The 18,048-nt window shown below is 38.4% G+C and overlaps 3 protein-coding genes and 1 long non-coding RNA gene across 5 annotated transcripts; 2 read left to right on the top strand and 2 right to left on the bottom strand.

Moving 5' to 3' along the window:
• The first annotated feature begins 318 nt into the window (after positions 1-318).
• urp1 (urotensin-related peptide 1) lies at positions 319-3,064 on the top strand. The gene is made up of 5 exons (XM_061047468.1): positions 319-467; positions 709-837; positions 930-970; positions 1,462-1,567; positions 2,843-3,064. The coding sequence occupies exons 1-5, from the start codon at positions 371-373 to the stop codon at positions 2,872-2,874; spliced, it is 405 nt and encodes a 134-aa protein (XP_060903451.1). The 5' UTR covers positions 319-370; the 3' UTR covers positions 2,875-3,064.
• Positions 3,065-3,214: 150 nt separating this feature from the next.
• On the bottom strand, positions 3,215-7,583 carry clic2 (chloride intracellular channel 2). The gene is made up of 6 exons (XM_061048472.1): positions 7,296-7,583; positions 5,730-5,839; positions 5,075-5,200; positions 4,867-4,967; positions 4,262-4,443; positions 3,215-3,871 (listed from the first exon to the last, which is right to left on the bottom strand). Exons 1-6 carry the CDS (start codon positions 7,347-7,349, stop codon positions 3,710-3,712), a joined length of 735 nt encoding a protein of 244 aa, XP_060904455.1. The 5' UTR covers positions 7,350-7,583; the 3' UTR covers positions 3,215-3,709.
• A 4,136-nt stretch (positions 7,584-11,719) lies between these two features.
• On the top strand, positions 11,720-17,200 carry si:ch73-335m24.2 (protein eva-1 homolog C). Of its 2 annotated transcripts, XM_061048470.1 has the most exons (8): positions 11,720-11,877; positions 13,944-14,149; positions 14,241-14,364; positions 15,087-15,239; positions 15,466-15,609; positions 15,703-15,774; positions 15,865-15,945; positions 16,251-17,200. In XM_061048470.1, the coding sequence occupies exons 1-8, from the start codon at positions 11,781-11,783 to the stop codon at positions 16,634-16,636; spliced, it is 1,263 nt and encodes a 420-aa protein (XP_060904453.1). In that variant the 5' UTR covers positions 11,720-11,780; the 3' UTR covers positions 16,637-17,200. The 2 variants fall into 2 exon arrangements, with proteins under 2 accessions (XP_060904453.1, XP_060904454.1); XM_061048471.1 differs by lacking the exon at positions 15,865-15,945.
• Positions 12,657-13,937, bottom strand: LOC132982153 (uncharacterized). The gene is made up of 2 exons (XR_009674679.1): positions 13,802-13,937; positions 12,657-12,857 (listed from the first exon to the last, which is right to left on the bottom strand). It is a non-coding gene; the product is annotated as an uncharacterized LOC132982153 (long non-coding RNA).
• Positions 17,201-18,048: the final 848 nt, after the last annotated feature.

Below are 18,048 nucleotides of genomic sequence, written 5' to 3'. Positions count from 1 at the left end.
AACCTGTGATCTCTGACATGAGCAATGGTTCATTTGAACAGCCCATCATCACACAGAAACAGTGTCAGACATAAACAAAAAAAAAAAACCATCAGAGCTCTGCTGGACTGCTGCTGATCACTGTCAGTGAGTAAACATTTGTTTTTTTTGTCTCTGAACAAGCACAGATAGGCTGCAGCTCAGTTGACAGGGCCCCCTAAATCGTGTCCATGACGCCTGATCCATCGCGTCAAAACCATTAAGAAGCAGACTGGGTGTGGCGATAATGTATCGATCAGATTGTGATGGATGACCTCTCAGGTTATATAAGTGAAGTTCTTTGCCCAGCAGAGGAGTAGTCCACATCTGACCATCGAAAGACAAAGTCAAAATGCTGTCAGTGGCCCTGTTGTACCTCCTAGCTGTGATTGGTTCTGGGACACATGCTCTACCTCTGTATCCTGATACCAACCTGGAGCCACAGGCAGGTAGGACTCTTTTTAAACTGAATTCTTTCATTTATTTTCATTTATTTTCATATTTTGTCAGTTTTATTGAAGGTGTTGGATCATTTTTGGTAAATTAAGTTATTATAATCTTTTGTCAAACTGGGATATTTGCTGCAGACTTTGAAAAACCGTTCAACCAAACTCCATTCAAATCTTTTGCAGAATTTAATTTTCTATATTTTGATATCATATCAGAAGGTTTTTATTTTTTTCTCAACAGATTTCATACAGAAGTTGGTTTCAGAGGTGGAGGATGGACCGAACACTTCAGAGGGGGAGCAGAGAGACATCAATAATCTGTATCCTCTGTTGATGCAGCACAACGGAGGGAGAGACTCCTGGACTAAAGGTAAAAAGTCAAACAAACATGCAGACTTTAAATCAAATAAGTCTCATGTGGTTAATATGATCCTGTTTCTGCTTCTATGTTCATATTTTTAGGGGCTAAAGATTCAGCACAACAAGATAAATTTGGAAACATGGTAAGGCTGGTTATCTATTTCTATACCTAATCTTTCTAAGCACTATTTTACTGTTTTATTCTATTTAATGGTAAAACACTTTTTAAGATAACGTGCTTTACAGAAACAAACAACAGAAAAATACAAAAATAAATGATCAAATAAAACTGATATAGTAAGTCAGTCAATGCTGTAATGATCTTTAAATTGAGATCTATAGAATTATAACTGCATGCTTAATTTGAACAGGAGTAATGGGGCTGTTACAGTAAACTCATCTGCTTTAATGTAAAGTCAAAAGTGAGATAATTAAAATGATGTTGCAGGATCCGAGTAAAGGATTGGAGAGGTGCAGATGCTCACAAACAAGTGTAACTGAAATGAACTCTAAAATCAACTTGCAGAATGCAAACAGACTTCTGTTAGGACAATGTGATCTATGCAAGGGAGTGTAACCTATTATTCTACAATTTTCATCTGCTGTCATCATTTTTTTGTCTTTGTTCTCTCAGGTGGAGGACCTCAGGGAAGCTGTTTTAAAGCTGGAGGCGGCTGACAAGCTTCGCTCTCAGGTTTTTCTCAGATCGGAGCAGAGCCTGCCGAAAACAAACAAAAGAGGTAAGCAACTCTTTTTGAGAACGATTCTAATCTCTATAATTAGTATTCAAATATGACATACCTGCTCTTTATACACAGGTTTTGACGAGGGGTTTGATATTTGAGTTGATATTAAAAAAAATATATGATTGAGCAGTTCAATTAAAGCCTGTGACATTTGTTTAAACAGGTGGAGAAAAAACAAGTCGAACCAGTAGGTTATTCTGCTCAGCACATATAAACTCTTGTGAATCGTTTGATTGAAGAAACTGACATCAGTAAATCGATTTTATAAACCTTGTCTTCTAAAGATGCCATCACTGTGAAGATCTCATCTCTAGTGGAAAAATGCAAATTCTAAAAATATAAGATGACACTTAACTTAAAGTCACATGATTACTAATTCATACAACTTTTTTAAAATTAATATGATTGGATCTAACAGACGATTTGGAGCTTAAACTGATATACACACATTTATATCTGCTCGCAAATACTGTATAGTATGCTATAAATAATTTTAGACTGTTGATTTTGCTTATTAATGCATAATAGAGCTTTCCAAAGTGTGACCATATATAGACCAGGACATGTTTAGTATGAGTGCTCTTAAATGTTACTACGGTTTAGTGCAATAGTAGATAATGAACAACATTGTATATCAAAGAATATCAAAATGTATGATTAAAAGTGTCGTCCATAAATAAGATGGGAAAAAAGTTTGATCATGAAATAATAGTGATCAGTTGTCACTTATGTTGTGTTGGGGGTGGCAGTAGCTGTTGGGGCTTGGGTTGGGAACAGGAGGGTAGCTGGTTCAGCCCCCTCACTCTGACATCTCTCCATCTGTGCATGTCCATTGGATCCTGTTTGGGCTTGTATGTGTATTTCAGAATATGTGTAACAGAGTGTAAAAATCACATTTCCCCTCACGGGATTAATGAAGAATATCTTCTTGATCTTCTTATATCATTTATACAAACCAAAACCGAAATTCTGCAAATATTACTCTTTTAAGCCTCATCCACTTGAATCAGGATAGAAAAATAAACTTTAGAAAATAAATCTTCCTCTTGGGTGAAATAACCTTAAACAGATTTTATGTAAACACAATATGTACAGAATATACAGAAGCAAAAGCTGCAAAGTTACAACATGGAGAAACAGGGTGGCAATATATGTTCATATTGAAATCAATTGTAAGTGTACGAAGTAATATAAATACAGGCAGCTTGTTTTTTTTGAATGAAGAATGTGGCTTTCTTTCTTATGTTTCTCTCTGATGTCTCTCAACAGCGTGTTTCTGGAAATACTGCGTCACCAACTAGAGCCCGGCGGCTGCAGGAAGTTTGATGTGATTTCTGTACAGACTGGTTGGACTCACCACTGTTCTGCATTGTCACATTTGTTTACCAGAAAACAATAAATGCACCACCCAACTGGATCAACAGAAAATATATTTTTGAAGCTGTAGAACTATTGTTGTTTCTGTCTCTGAAAATAAACTTGAAAAATGAAATGCCATTGATGTGACCTGCTTTTTGATCGTGATGCTTGAATGTGAAGGTGTTCGAAATATAATTTACAGCATACAAATATGAATTTTATTCCCCTTCTCCAACAAAGGGAGTAAATACAGACACAATAACCACACAAGGACTTGACAAATGAACTTGACATTTTTAATTTGTGTGAGAGTGAGAAAATGCAATCATATCAACCTTTGTTTTAAATGGTGGAATACAAAAAATTACTTTTGTATAAAATGTACTGTTGTTTTTCATGTAAGTTTTTCAGCTGTAATTCACACTAACACAACAATCGTACATATTTTTATAAGGGTGTTTTGATTATAAAAAGCATGGAAAATATATTTATATATATTTACATTATAGACAAAAACAGTCAATTGCACATATGGCCTTCAGAAAGACACCGCTTATCTGATAATGAGATTTAATATACACAATCACCGCAACATTGTGCTTCATGATGATTACTTAACTCTTACTGCATCAACAAGTAAGGATTTTAAGGCAGAATAGTGTCTGATTTATTGCCCCGGTTAGTTTTCGTAGGTTATGTTGCCCTCTACATGTCAGTATCTTTACATGCATGGTTACATTGGATAAAAACAGGACATAATCACAGGGAATCACGTGTTTATTTCCTCTGTTTGGCCACGCTTAAGTAAGCCTTCTCAATCTCAATGTCAGCTGGACACGTCTCTTTAAACTCCTCTCTCTCGCCAGCGTTCTGAAGGTATCGCCACACACCCGTCAACTGTGCGGGAATCTCAAAGTCGCAGTACTTCTTGGCAGCAACCTGAAATAACAGCAAAGGAAGATCAAAGCCTGGCATGTTTAGGAGCTGAAGCTTTGACGGATAAATTATTGTACACAACATGACATTTAATCTAGAAGGATTGAACTTTCTTAGAACTCTTTAAATAAAGTTCTGTGAGAGGTTTGAAGAAGAAGTTCTCTCTTTGGTAGAACCGTTTCAACTAAAAGACTTCAGAAATATGACCTCTGACATCCTGTTATTGTATTTAAGGAGTCACAATTACAATATTGTACTCTGAAATGTAATGATGTAGGGGTTAAGTGGACCGACTAGTTGCATTACTTGAGTAAATGGTCTTTTTTCCAGCACTGCCTAGATACCTGAATATCCAATTAGGACTTTAATAACCTCTCTGATGCAGTGTCTCACCCTGATAACGTGCAGTTTGGGTAGCAGATTGCAGTCAGCTAAGGTGAGGCGATTGCCGTCCAGGAACTTTCTGCTGGAGGTGGCGGCGGTTTCTGTGGAGTTGTGGTCAATCTCCTCGGGGAGCGGGGAGTTCAGGTAGTCATCCAGGCGCTTAAACTCACGGAGCAGGTTTTTCTCATGGACTGTCAGAGGGTCAGATACGGAGAAATGTTTTGGTTTTGTATACGATCATCAGTGCTTGCAGTGCATGTAACTACAGGTAAACAAGCTTCAATCAGCTACAAAAAAAACATTATTGGATTATAAGCACGGACGCATAAGCACTCAAATGTTGTAGTCTTTTAAATAGTGATCACATATTTCATTGAAAAATTCTTAATGTGAAGTGTTAAATAAGCTTTCAATTACAAATAAAGGGACATTTACAGAGGTTGAATGGTAAAGCAGAAAAGGAAATATTAAAGTGAAGTACTGGAGCACAGTATTTGATACCAGCATACTGTCAGTCCTATGGTATTAAATTTATATCTCACATCCGTATACATTTTGTGCAAATAGTGCAAGTTCTCACATTATTAGTGAATAACAAAGACTCCAAAACTTACATGTGTTATTTGGACTGTTCTTGATGAAAGCAGAGAACTTTGCAAAAATGTCAGCACCCACATCAAAGGACTCTTTGTTCAGCGGGCTGAGGTGAGGATACCTTCAGGGGAGAGGAGAGAAGAGAAGCCTGGGAGTCAACCTGTTTGATTATAATGAGCCTTCAGCAAAATCAAACTGCATTAATATGTGCTTAATGATTAGGTGTACCTGGGGGGAGCCAGTGTTTGTTCAAGAAATTCCTCGATTTTGATGAAGTCTGTTTTGAGCGTGCCGTCGTAGAGGAGGAAAGGAGGGTTGGTGCCAGGGGCCAGGTCTTTGAGCTCCGCTGGCTTCCTGGAGACGACGTAGAACGATGGAGAAGGAGAGAAATGTGAGTTATTGTCCATTCAGCTTGTTCAATCAGAGGTGTTGTAAAGCACACATGCTAGAGTTTAGGTTATCAAGGCTGTCGGAATCTACTAAGGCATTCATTTCAGCATGTGTTATTGGTTTAGTTATAAAAACACACAACAGGGCTGGGAGTGGTCAGCTGTTTTCCTTGAGTGAATAATTCAATTATCAGAATCCTTTCAAAGTTTCCTGATCTTATTTGCTCTCCAGTAATAACCCTGAGAAATTCACACAACGCCTCAATTAAAGAAGGTGTTTGTTTAAAAATGACACAGAGTTCTTTGTACACTTTGGCTCCAAGCCCTTTTAGACAGAGTAAGAAACACGCCTATTGATACGTGAGAAATGGTTTATATTACTGTGAGAGACTGCTCAATTTCGCTCTTGTTTGGGTCCTAATAGGGTTCTTCTGTGTAAAGTCCCCATGACCAGATGCTCAGGAAGTGTTTTAGGCAGAGGAGGGGTTGCTTACTTCCTCATATCAACAGTGGTGACTGTAAACTTGACTCCCTTCAGCCACAAAACCATGAAGAGCCTCTGACAGAAGGGGCAGTTCCCCACGTTCTCACCATCATGTCCAGCCTTAAAAACACAGAAAGAAACAACATATAAAAGGTGTTGTTGCCACATTATTCCACAAAAGTTCTGTTTAGTGATGCAAACAGCCAACTCCTGTTGATAAGTAAGTGATTCTTGAAGTGAAAAGCGTGTCTGTTTCCTCCACATCAAGGAAAAGCAGGCATTGTATTGTAGCTGAAAACATATGCTGAATCTCCTGCTTAAGTTAGCTCACAGCACATTAATGTTAGCTTGAGTAAATCCCTGTTTGTATTAGCGCTAGCTTTCAGCAAACATGTTAAAGGAATAATTTAACATTAATTACACCCTTATTCACTTTCATGCTAAAAATAAAAGATAAGCTCAATATCACTCATGTTTTTAGATGTAATAGAAAGGTAGCCTCAGCTAGCAGAATCTCAGCTTAGCTTAGCATAGGCTACAGAGGGGATAAAGGGGAACACAGCTAGCTTTGCGCTATCCAAATGTAACAAAATCGTTCTATAAAGCAAACATTTAGCATGAAGCGTGATGTCTTGTTTGTGTGAGTTAAAAAAAAAAAAAGTAGTCTCTAAACACTCATTTGTGTTTATACATTACCAGGCATTTTTAGTTCAGACTACACAAAGATGTTATGACTGATATATTTGTGAGTTTTATAGTTGTTGAGGTTGGTTACTTTTGGTCAAATGATAGGCTAGCTCTGTTTGTTTCCAGTCTTTATGCTAGGCCAATTTAAAGGTCTGCCTGCAGTGTAGCTTTCTTACACAAAATTGATATTTATATTCACATCTTAACTCTCACCTAGAAAAAAAAAAAAAATACCACTAAATGCTTTACAATTCATGTAATTGACTGAATGTCAGGCTATGTTTAATTTCCTTGGAGACATGATGTACTTGTTTTGCCTTTTCTTTGACCTTGTTTAACACATCAGATGCTTTAAAGAAATTTCACATTTGTGCAGGCATAACTCTACCAGAACGAAAAGGCCCTGATGAATTTAAATCTTTGGATATTAGGCAACAACTTCAGCTGAGAAATGAGTTGTTTAAATGACTTCTTGATATGGAGGAGTATATCTGAAAGTGTGCGTAAGTAAAGTGGGTGTGCCTGCTCTGGACTGGGGCCTTTCACCCTGCATGCTCCTCACTATGTCTGATAAGCTGAACTGTGTGTCTGTCTGTGGACAGAGTTCACTGATAAATATGTGCTGTGGCCTTCAGCAGGGGTACAAACACTTCAGCATCTGTCGCACAGGTTATCTATAGATGGCACCCATGTAAAGGAGAGTTGTCCTCTGATTGATGCTCATACAGAAACATATTTGGCCTTTTACAATACTGAAAGTGAGCAGCAACTTTTTTGTGACACCTTTTCTTTATCCTTAGTGATTTCAGGTATTATCAGCTTCTCTTTGCATCTTCAAGTCTACTTTTTCCTCTCATGTAGTTTGTGATATTGAACAGAAAATACTGACCTTAATGAACAACTCGATGTTTGGCTCCTTGTCAGAGTTCTGTCGAAGTGCCATGGTGTCAAAAAAAAAAGTTGATTTTCCAAGTGTAACCTCCTTAAGTGTGTTCTTCTTTAACACCACCACACAAAAAAAATCCACAAACCTAGCAAGAGAAAGCTGATAATATAAAGTTCTCTTGAGCAAGGTTTCAAGTGTCTTGTGGTCCTGGATGTCAGGAGAAAGTGTAACACCTCAAGGGTAGTTGTGTTTTGTCTCAGTGTTCCTTGGAGGCTATCGCTCTGAACATACTTTACAAGCCAGGGGAGAGGGGAGGATCCATGGAGATGGGCGGGGTACACACACTCTTATATACACAGAGCTAAACTCTATGGGGAGAGAGCTTAAAATAGGACCCTTTGCATTTTGCAATACACAGGAACTGATAAACCCATGTGACTCACACAAATTCAGACAATTAATTTTAGCCTTTCACATTCCAACACTGTTAGATATGAAAGAAATTGTACATTAAGGACACTTTTCACAGGACATTACAAAGCACCCACTGTGTATTTTGTGACACACAAAGGGACATGTTATCTAATTTGAAAGAAGAAAGAAGCCTTCAGTTTAACATCTGACTTATTTATAGCAAGATATAGTTTAAAGTCAATCAATTGTAATTATAATAATAAATGGATATATTTTGCATAAAGAAAAATGTAAGGGTTCACTGGAACAAATTGCTATAAAAATACAGAATTTTGAACAGTAATGAAGTGTTAATGAACACAGTTGATTACTGTAAAAGATCTCATTTAAAAGAAAAACCCTTAACGGCAGGTTATTGTACAATGTAACAGTGTAGTACAATATTTTTGTAATGGGTGACTGCCCATCTGATGAGAAACATGTTGCCTCATGTCCCATTACCTCAGCTAGCACACTGTCAACTCGAAAGATCAAGTTTAAAACAGGAATTAAGAATTTTAGTTTACTAAGATAGAGGAAAGACAAAGAGGAAGAAATTCAGACAATTTTCTGTTTTCTCAAGCCTGTTGGAAAGAGGTTAGACCGTTCCTGTAATACCTACATCTGCTTTTCTTTAACACTTGTTCCATCCTGCTCTTAACAAGCAAAATACATTCTACTATAAAAGCCTGTCTTTAATGGTTGTGTCATTTTATGTTGGGTGGTTTGACATTATATTGACTGTCAAAATTACTGTTATTCTTGGTATTCACTCTTTGTTATAAGTATGCATGCTAATATTTTCAGTGAGGCACGTTCTTAAAAAAACATTGAAAGTCAATATTTCTCTTACATTTTTAAAATGTTTTCTTCTCCATTGTACTAAGTGGAGAGAGATGAAGTTGGGTTTTTCCCAGAGACCAGATATTTCCGTGGTGTGTCAGACAGTGAACCATAGCAACAACAACAAAAAAAATAGAGATTTGAGCAGTGAAAATGATCATGTCAATTTCTGAATTGCATGAGTTCAGGTGAAAATCACATTTTAAATAAACTTACTTTTTTTTTTTTTTTTTTTTTTTACATAATACTGCTTTATATTTAAAAATTTTTTTGGTGTGTGGGGGGGTAAGTAAAAGGTACTTTTCCTCTGAGGGATTTTTTTTAATGACAAAATCCCCATCCCATGCTGTGGTGCAGACACCCACCCACACACCCACACACACACACACACATTTAACACGTACACACATTTAATTTTTTTTTATAAAAATGATTATGCAACACTTCTCTGTAAATTCTGAAAGAAAACCACAAAGACACTCTGGGTCAGGCTCTGTGTCATGTGCTTTGTTTTATGTGGCTCTGATCCATATAACACGCAGCCAACATGTTGAAATCTCAATCATATCCTGGAAATATGACACAGACCCATCACAGGAAAGGCAACAGAGACAGCGAGAGTTATGCAGAGAAAAAAAGTAGGGATGATATCCTGATATATGAAACCTGCCATTTCAAAACAGCAGAATGACCCATCCTCCAAGACCACTACAGGAGACACGTGTAAGAAATAATTAGTTACTTTATTTACTCTTCCTATGGGAGGGAAAGGAATTTAACTGGAATATAAGGTGGGAGTATTTCTTTATTAACAGACATGATTAAAACGTCAGCTTTTCCTTTTAAATGACCTGCCTCCTTTATCACGCCCGCTCTGCTGCTATGGAGGGAGTGTTTATTGCGGCCTGGGCAATAATGACTGGAGTGCCATAAAAACTCATTCATTTTGATTCACCATCAACAAGTGGCTGCAGGCACTGATAAATCTAAGGAGTTGGAGATTACCTCGCATTTATTTTGAATTAGTGTTGGGTTGTTATGCCAACAGGTTGAGAGAGATAGGATGTGTAAAAGGGAAACTAAAGTTATAATCACAGCATTCATAGTAAACTGAAACCAAGTGACTCTGGCTTCACGGAGAGAGGAAATTCAACAGGAGGGATTTCCCGAGTATTATCCCAGGAAAAGATGGGCAGTAGTGGAAAGTGGAAATGACCTTCCTCTCTTTCTTTTCCAAAGACAAAAAGAAAAGCTCTATCTCATTGAGAGTGAAAGACATATCTCCACTGGACACACACACAGCAGCTGGAAATGACCTCCTGGAAACAAGAGCCTTATCTCCAGAACCAGAAACCACACTGGCCACACAAGCCAGGTCAAGAATGAGTCTTGATTTTTGCCCTTACAAACACACAGATACAAACACAAGCACACACACAAGATCAAAATCTCAAAAATGTTATCCTGTCAACAAATTATCGTTTTGACTGATTCAATGTGATTATTTGTTTTTCTGTATAAAAAAGAGAAGATTATGGTCTGCCTTTGAAAGCCATTACAAGTAAATTTCTGAATATTTATTGTGGACATCTAAATAACGTTGAGGATAAATGCATCAAATAAAACTGAGTTCTGCTGCATGAGAGCCTTGCTGGCTGTGCCTACATGTACCAGGATGCACTGCTGCTGCCCACTGCACCTGCAGTTAACTTGAACTCCGGGTGATGCCGCTGACTTCTTCTTTTAACTGTATCCTTGTCAATTACGTCCCATGCCCTTATGTATTTGTTGCTGTTCATAGAGAGTTGTTATAACAAGTAATGCAAGGAAAAGGTTGAGACTGCAAATACAAGCATGAATAGTCTCTTGTTCTTCACAGTCATCAAACATGTCAAATGACGGTGCTGGTGGCTGGTTGAACAATAGATCTTGCATCTTCGATCTCTTTGTCGAGTTGACCGAAATAGGAAAGTGTAACAACTGCAGGTGATTTTTTTAGTACCTGTAACTTGAAGATACAGAACAACGTCTCAAACGCAATATTAAAACATTTTGGAATATGCAATGGTTTGTTATCTTTGCGAGGCAAGAGTAACCTGAAATGATAAATACAACGCATGTGGTTTTAAATTGGATGTTTGGAGCTGATTAGCCTCTTAACATAAAGATAAACAGTAAATTATCCATCTAGGATCTCCTTAAATGTAGGAATCTGGTGTAAATTAAATTGTGAAAAAAATAATCTCATAACATGTATCTGTGCACAGAAACATATACTGAAATAATTAATAAAGAATTTTTTTAGACCGAGTTTTAAGCAGTATTTTTTTTCTTTGGGATCAAAGGCTGAGTGTAGCAACTTGGATTCTTGTCATCATAGTAAGGTTGCTATAGAAGTGGTTTCAGTGTGCCTGTAGAGAGACATAGTCTTTAACTTCTGCTCACCTGCTTTACCTGGAGGTCAGAGCTGTAACCATTAACTGACACTATACACAGAATGTGTAATGGATTGTTTAACTGTTGAACATCAAAACTAAAAAGTGTGAGACCCCTCCAAAACTACAAAAAAAGAAGCCTTTCCTCCATTCCCATTTATGCTGTAACTTTTTTCTCACTATGAATGAATATACAACATAAAAATAATATACAACATGTTGATTTGTAAGACTATTTGAAGAGAGCCAGGCAAACTGTTTCTCCCTACTTTTAGTTATAATGACACCTGCATCCAGCCTAAAAATCTCCCTACTTCACACACAGACATGTAATTTGGCAGTGATCCTTAAAAGAAGCAGAAATAAAGTAAAACGCGCTTTCCCAAAACTATTACTGTTAGCTCACAACAAGAAGGGACATATTATTTTAACCCAAGCCACAAACTGCAACAACAAGTCAAAAGAGGAGTCACATCACAGGTTTTTTGCAGCATGTCACTCTTGGGTAAATTGTGGATTTTATTCCTGAAATCTGGTCTGTGACCCAAATGTTGTTTTTTTTCATTAATTATTTTTTCATCCAAATGTTTTTTATTTTTTATTTTTCATTCAGCCGTCTTTTCTTCTTCCAAAAGGGGGGGGGGGCTGATTGTTTCTTGTCAACACAATGCCGTCATTAACCTACGGACCGCTCTCTCTCCGGCAGTCTATAGCACGACAACCCATTACAACAAAACTCTGGGGTCTGTCCTGCAGGATGTGCACAATAACTGTGCCGTGGAGTTTCTGCCTCCTGTTACTTCTAGTTTTGACTCTGAAGATTGGCACTGCAAACTCTGGTCCTGATTTCTCTCGTAAGTGCTCCGTTTTTGACATTATAAAATATCTTATCAGGAGAAAAGCCATATTGCTGAGCATTGTTATTTGGCTGAGACAAAGGAAGCTTCTGAGAGCTACTAATCATCCTTTGATATTTCTGTGCACATCCTGCTTTTCAAACAGCTGCAGAAACTCATGTTGAAGACCAGAATAAAGATCCCTGATCTTAGACCTAAACAGAACAGGATTGACGTTTGACATCATAAACTGCAGTTGAGTTGTTGTTATGTCTCCAGGCAATAAAACATGATGTATGACGATATGATGTGTTAAGTCAAAGCCAAATGTGGAGTTAGTCTCTAATTGTGAGCATTGCAGTGTATCGCTCTATCTGACCATTACATTTTCTGTGTGGCTGAAGCCTCTGATGGGCCTAATAATAGGTCATTGTGAGCAAGTGCCTGGCACTGCCTCTCATTTGCTCCCTAAAGGTTCAAACAGGCCCTTTGGTGCATACACACACACACACACACACACACACACACACACACACACACACACACACACACACACACACACACACACACACACACACACACACACACACACACACACACACACACACACACACACACAGGATGAAAGACTTAACTTTAGTGCCTCTCTTATTTTGTCTTGTGTGAATGTAACTCTATGTGGTCATAGTCCAAGTGGAGCGCTACACCCAATGACTCAGACTCCACGCAGTCAACAACTAGGACCTTTAGCTAAAACGTCTTCTGAAATCTTTTAACAGCGCACACAAGTGACTGAAAATGTGTGGATGAAAGGCTTTTAAATTAAGAATCATTTAGTCATAATAACTTGAGCGTCTGAAGCTGATGTTTAAAATCTCTGCTTAGATAACATGGGAAATATTGATCTTGTTAATCAAATCTTGTTTTTATTCTACAGTTTGAGCAGGATTTATGAGTTCAAAGTGATTCATTGATCTACTTTCCTTTAGATCAGACACCTGCCAGTTTGCATGCTTGCTGTCTTGCTTTAAATGTCACTATCCATTTCCTCTACATGCTAACTAACCTCTCCATTACAGTTTTTTCCAATTGCTAAACACATTAAAATGACATGCATAGCACAATTATTTAAACTGACACACAGAGAGTAAAACCTCTTCTCAAGTCTCCAAAAGTCTAAATGCATTTTCTGCTTTACACACATTTTGCAATTCAAAATGGCACTTTTTAAATGCACTGAACACGGTTCTCTGCATAAGACACAACAATCTGACATAAAGTCACATGTTTGCCATCTCAAAACACTGCCATTCAAAATGACACTACATGAGCTAATTGGCCAATGTATGTGCCACCTGGCCAAACACCTCAATGGTTAATTGTTACCACTTCAATCAGGAAGTAAGCCCTATGAAAAGACCACAAGTGAGCACCTTTTTTTTTTTTTTACAACAACAATGGAAGACTTTGCAGAGAGAGGAAGAGGGAGGGTGAGAATGAGAGGGGGAGGAAGAGTGAGAGGTAGGGGTAGAGCTGGTAGAGGAGTTCATGGCCAAAGAAGACAACAACTTTCAAATGAAATCAGAGCAACCTTAGTTGGTCATGTCATCAACCATGGGCTGACAATGCGAGAGGCTGGACAGAGAGTGCAGCCCAACTTGAGCCGTTTTACTGTACTGGTATATGTAGCACTGCCTTGTTTGCTGAAAAATAAAAAAATAAATGTTTCAACAGCATGAGTGTGTGTCTGCAAATATTTCTGTGCATGTGAACGATCTGAAGAATTTTCTACAATTTGAACTATTTTAGTATTATGGCAGAGCATACTAAAGATGAGAGTGCTTTTCATTATGCCCAACAGTGTGTAGTTGGTTAGACAAAAATCTGGTAATATGAATGAAGTGTGTGCCATTTGGTGCAATGATTCCTTTAGATCAGACACCATCATACTGCTGCCAGTTTGCATGCTTGCTGTCTTGCTTTAAATGTCTCTATCCATTTCCTCTACATGCTAACTAACCTCTCCATGTAATCAAAATACATATATAAAAGTGTGTTTAGCACCACCTTGTGTCCTCTATTAGAATATCTCCACACAATCCTGAAGAACCACACAGCTCATGCTTGCGAAGGAGACACGCTCATCATCAAGTGTCCTTCCAGGACGTCTGTTTCCGTCCTGTCTGCTTTCTATGGACGACGTGTTCCCAATCAGTATCTCTGTCCCTCTGCAAACACCAACATGACTGTGGAGGAGGAGTCAGAGTGCACTTCACCTGTAGCTATCCAGGTAAATTTATAGTAAGATGAATGTGAAGTTATGTATCCTCTGATGTTTCCATGACTCAGACTGTAGCATGATTTTAATACCATTCTTGCAGAAAGTGGTGTCAGAGTGTCAGGATCGCCGGTCCTGTCATATTCCAGTCTTCAGTCCAGTGTTTGGGCAGGACCCCTGCCCCCTCACCAGCAAGTACCTTCTAGTCGCCTACAAGTGCAGACCAGGTAAGCTGCAAGGACCTAGACAAGACTTTTAAAGTAAAGGTCAGGATTTCAACGTTTAATCAGTTATCATCTTTCCTTTTAGTTGCTTTACCGTATGTTTTGCACACGTCATTCTCCTCAGCAATGGTGATTTGACAAAATAATGACTGCTTTTTCAAAGCTTTTTCAAAGCTTCAAAACTATTTCACAAAGGCTTCAGCAACAAAGTTTGCCCAGCTTTACAGCTACGGTGAACTCTTTAAAGTAAAAAAAAACATCATATTTCATCCCCTCTTCATATCTTTTGTATGTCATTTTTTTTATTCTTACACCAAGTGTAGCTGTCAGCTAAATGTGGCATACTGTAAAGTAAATTTTTTGCCCAAAAATGTGATAGAATCAATGAATGAAGTGGAGTGAAAAGAACACTTGCATATAAAATACATGTTGGCCTACCCAATCTGAGTTTAACTACTTGAGCCAATATAAGATGTACGTTCCACCACTGCATTTAGAGTTTTTACTGCACATTGGGCTAAGCAGATGATATTTCGGTGACAAATGATTGAAGTTTGCTTATTTTAATGAATGAAAAAATGTGGATTAAGGAAGCTTTAAAAGGACATACAATCTTATATTAATGCACCAAAACATGCAAGACATTAGTACGATATTTTCCTGACAGTATCTTTCACTGGATGCTTATCAACTTTGTCTGCTGTTATTTGTGTTGCTTTGTTCAGAGCACCATAGCACGAGACTGGTGTGTGAAAACGAGCGTCTGAGGCTGATGTGTAAAAATGAAACTGTCCTCGCAATCTACTCAGCAACATTTGGACACCTGCTGCACGGCAGTCCTCACTGCCCCCAGGAGCCGGGATCACACGCTGACATGGGTCTGAAACTGAACCATTGCATGTCATGTAGAATGCAACAAATATGTAGTATATAGACAGAGGAGATAAATCATGCATAGAAATGATCTGTTCACTGACGCATCCTCAGTAAGATTATGTTTTGGTTGTGTTGCTACTCAGAGCCGAGATGTGAGACCAGGACATAATTAGATTGATGACATGAAACTGATTACAGAAATGAACAATGCTCCATGTTTTCCCACAGAGTGTTTGTCCCCTTCAGCTCTGAGGAAGGTGTCACGCAGGTGTCATGGCAGATCTAACTGCTCAGTTCTGGCTGATACCCAAACCTTTGGTGACCCCTGCTTCTCTGGCACCAGGAAACACCTGCGGGTGTCCTTTACTTGTGGTGAGAAAAAAAAAAACCTGAAGTCTCCGCTTGTTACTGATATGGTCTGCAGCATCATGTAATTAAAAAAAAAAACATCTCAATCTCCTTCAGTGCCTCGGTATCTTCTGGACGATGTCGGTCGAGGTTCAACAGATCCCTTTATGATCACAGATTATACACACGGTGAGAGTAACACTGAGGGAACTCACAGGTTTTGTGTCATGAAGCAGACTTTGACTGGCGTCTGAGCCCTGGACCCCCTCTCACCTGCAGGTGGATGGTACACAGGCCCAGCCTACAGGCCTCATAACGTGCTCTTAACCAACTCTCTGGAGATCATAGAAAAAATATTGGGTATGTGCAATGATGCCTGTAGACCTCGGGCTGGGGTTGCATGCACAATTTTGACCTTAATTGAAGATCAAATTTAAAGGGCCAGCCAGGTTTTAAGTTTTAAATCAAGAAAATTGACCTATAGCTCAGAAAAGGCTCATATAAACACAAAAAAGGCATTTAATATCAACAATTACAAATTATTTTGATTATGCTCAATCACATTTCATGACATTACATCATTGTTTCTTATGTGGAGCTGCCTGTTACTGTGCATTTGCTGTATCTTTAGTTTGAACCATGATCATGACTTGCATCTCTTCCAGGTCTCCCAGAGCGAGTAGCTCTGTACTTTGTCTCTGGCATCTGTGCCGGTCTGGTTTTCCTGCTCTGCATTTTTGGTCTGCGCTCCACGCTGGTGAAAGACGTGAAAGATCTGGTTTCTGAGCTGAACGATGAGCTGAAAGCATCTCGCAGACGTAAAAAGGAGCTCATGGAGGACCTCTTTGACGATGACATCTCAGACACGTCATCCTTCTGTCGCCTCACACAGTCGTACCGCACAGCAGACATCTTCAGCCCCTCCACCCTGACTGTAGAGATGGTCGAGCGTGAGGGGGAACAGACAAGAGATCTGCCTAATGGAGACATCTGGCCACCCCGAGACTCCAGCCCTTACGCCATTCACAAGATTAAAACCTACAACAACTGAGGGAATGTTTGATTGGAACTTTAGCATCCTTCTGCTTTGAATTTCATTTGTGGACTAAATTTTAAACTTTGTGACAATGCACCATCCAGCTTTGTTATCGGCGTCTAGGTAGTTTAAGTAGCTTAAGCAGTAGGAAAATGTTTTCACCCAAAGGAACACTTTATGCTCAGTTTGAAAATAAAAATGATCACGCTCAAAATTACAGAAATTGAAAAAACAAAGTTGCATCTCCTCCAGGTAAAGGTTGGAATAGATAACTAACAAGTAGGCTAATGTATTCAGACAAATGTTATGTAGTAAAACGTAAAATTACACAAGAGTAAAATAAGGTGGTTTGTACTTTAGTTTCTTTCCTGGTTCAATAAAGTTTAAATACACATTTTTATTTAAAATGCAACAATATTCAATGAATAATAGTGAGGGTGAAAGATTTAGACTTGCTAATTATTTCAAATATTCCTTTCCCTACCATTGTTGTTTCTTTGTTATGTAAAAATATAGAGAGCAAATTCTACTGTGAAGCAAATCTTTATAAATAATAAAGATTTTGTTGGAAGATGTAAAGGAGTTGTGGTCTGTTTAAAGTGATGACTGGTGCAGAGTACTAGTAAGGTGAAATAACTAAAGCACAGACAACCACAGGGATCCCAATCTAACTTTTTAGATGCGCCCACAGCATGGTCTTCTATACTTAACATGCATTAGAGCAGGGGTGGGCAACTGGCGGCCCGGGGGCCACATGCGGCCCCCATCAACCCTCAATGTGGTCCCCATGTCAATTTTTACATATCAATTAATTGGAAACATGAAGAAAACATGACAAAATCTGTCATGATTTGAAAACCAGAAATATGTCCATAATAATATTTGATCACTGGTATATGTTGAAGTTAAATTTGAGACATTATTGACTGTAATCGTTTTAGTCTACTACAACTTGGCCCCCTGGCAGTGAGAATTAAATGAATGTGGCCCTTGCTGTGACCACAGTTGCCCATCCCTGCATTAGAGGATGAAGCAGGTGGGGGGTTGGTGCCCATACTGATTTGAGTAAACTGAACTCGGCCATGCAGCTAACTGAGCAAAACATAGAAGAGGGCTACAATTGATGCAGACTGACCCGTTTGAGATGAATTTAAGGGTTATAATTTTGATGCATTAATTAGATTATTTAGCCTATTATTAAGTCGAATCTGTAAAGTAAAAGTGTGTGTGAGAGAGAGAGATAGATACTGAAGAGGATTAGGGCCACACATAAAAAAAAAATAGAGTTCTGACTTTATTCTCAGAATTTTTTTATTTATTTATTTATTTATTAGCACACATATAAGAATACATCAGAATAGGATTAACAAAAACATAAAAGGTTTGTCAGGAGAGGTCAAGAAGCCAACAGGCTTATACAAGGGACC

The sequence above is a fragment of the Labrus mixtus genome, chromosome 10 (genome assembly GCF_963584025.1).
Source record: "Labrus mixtus chromosome 10, fLabMix1.1, whole genome shotgun sequence".
Classification (NCBI taxonomy): domain Eukaryota; kingdom Metazoa; phylum Chordata; class Actinopteri; order Labriformes; family Labridae; genus Labrus; species Labrus mixtus.
This window is presented reverse-complemented; position numbering and strand designations above follow the sequence as displayed.

Coding starts and splice junctions, on each gene's coding strand:
- urp1 (XM_061047468.1), top strand. CDS start 371: ATGCTGTCAGTGGCCCTGTTGTACCTCCTAGCTGTGATTGGTTCTGGG. Junction 468..708: donor CAACCTGGAGCCACAGGCAG/GTAGGACTCTTT, acceptor TTTTCTCAACAG/ATTTCATACAGAAGTTGGTT. Junction 971..1,461: donor AAGATAAATTTGGAAACATG/GTAAGGCTGGTT, acceptor TTGTTCTCTCAG/GTGGAGGACCTCAGGGAAGC.
- clic2 (XM_061048472.1), bottom strand. CDS start 7,349: ATGGCACTTCGACAGAACTCTGACAAGGAGCCAAACATCGAGTTGTTC. Junction 5,840..7,295: donor ACATCGAGTTGTTCATTAAG/GTCAGTATTTTC, acceptor TGTGTTTTTAAG/GCTGGACATGATGGTGAGAA. Junction 4,444..4,866: donor GAACAGTCCAAATAACACAT/GTAAGTTTTGGA, acceptor ACCCTCTGACAG/TCCATGAGAAAAACCTGCTC.
- si:ch73-335m24.2 (XM_061048470.1), top strand. CDS start 11,781: ATGTGCACAATAACTGTGCCGTGGAGTTTCTGCCTCCTGTTACTTCTA. Junction 14,365..15,086: donor CGCCTACAAGTGCAGACCAG/GTAAGCTGCAAG, acceptor TGCTTTGTTCAG/AGCACCATAGCACGAGACTG. Junction 15,946..16,250: donor GATCATAGAAAAAATATTGG/GTATGTGCAATG, acceptor CATCTCTTCCAG/GTCTCCCAGAGCGAGTAGCT.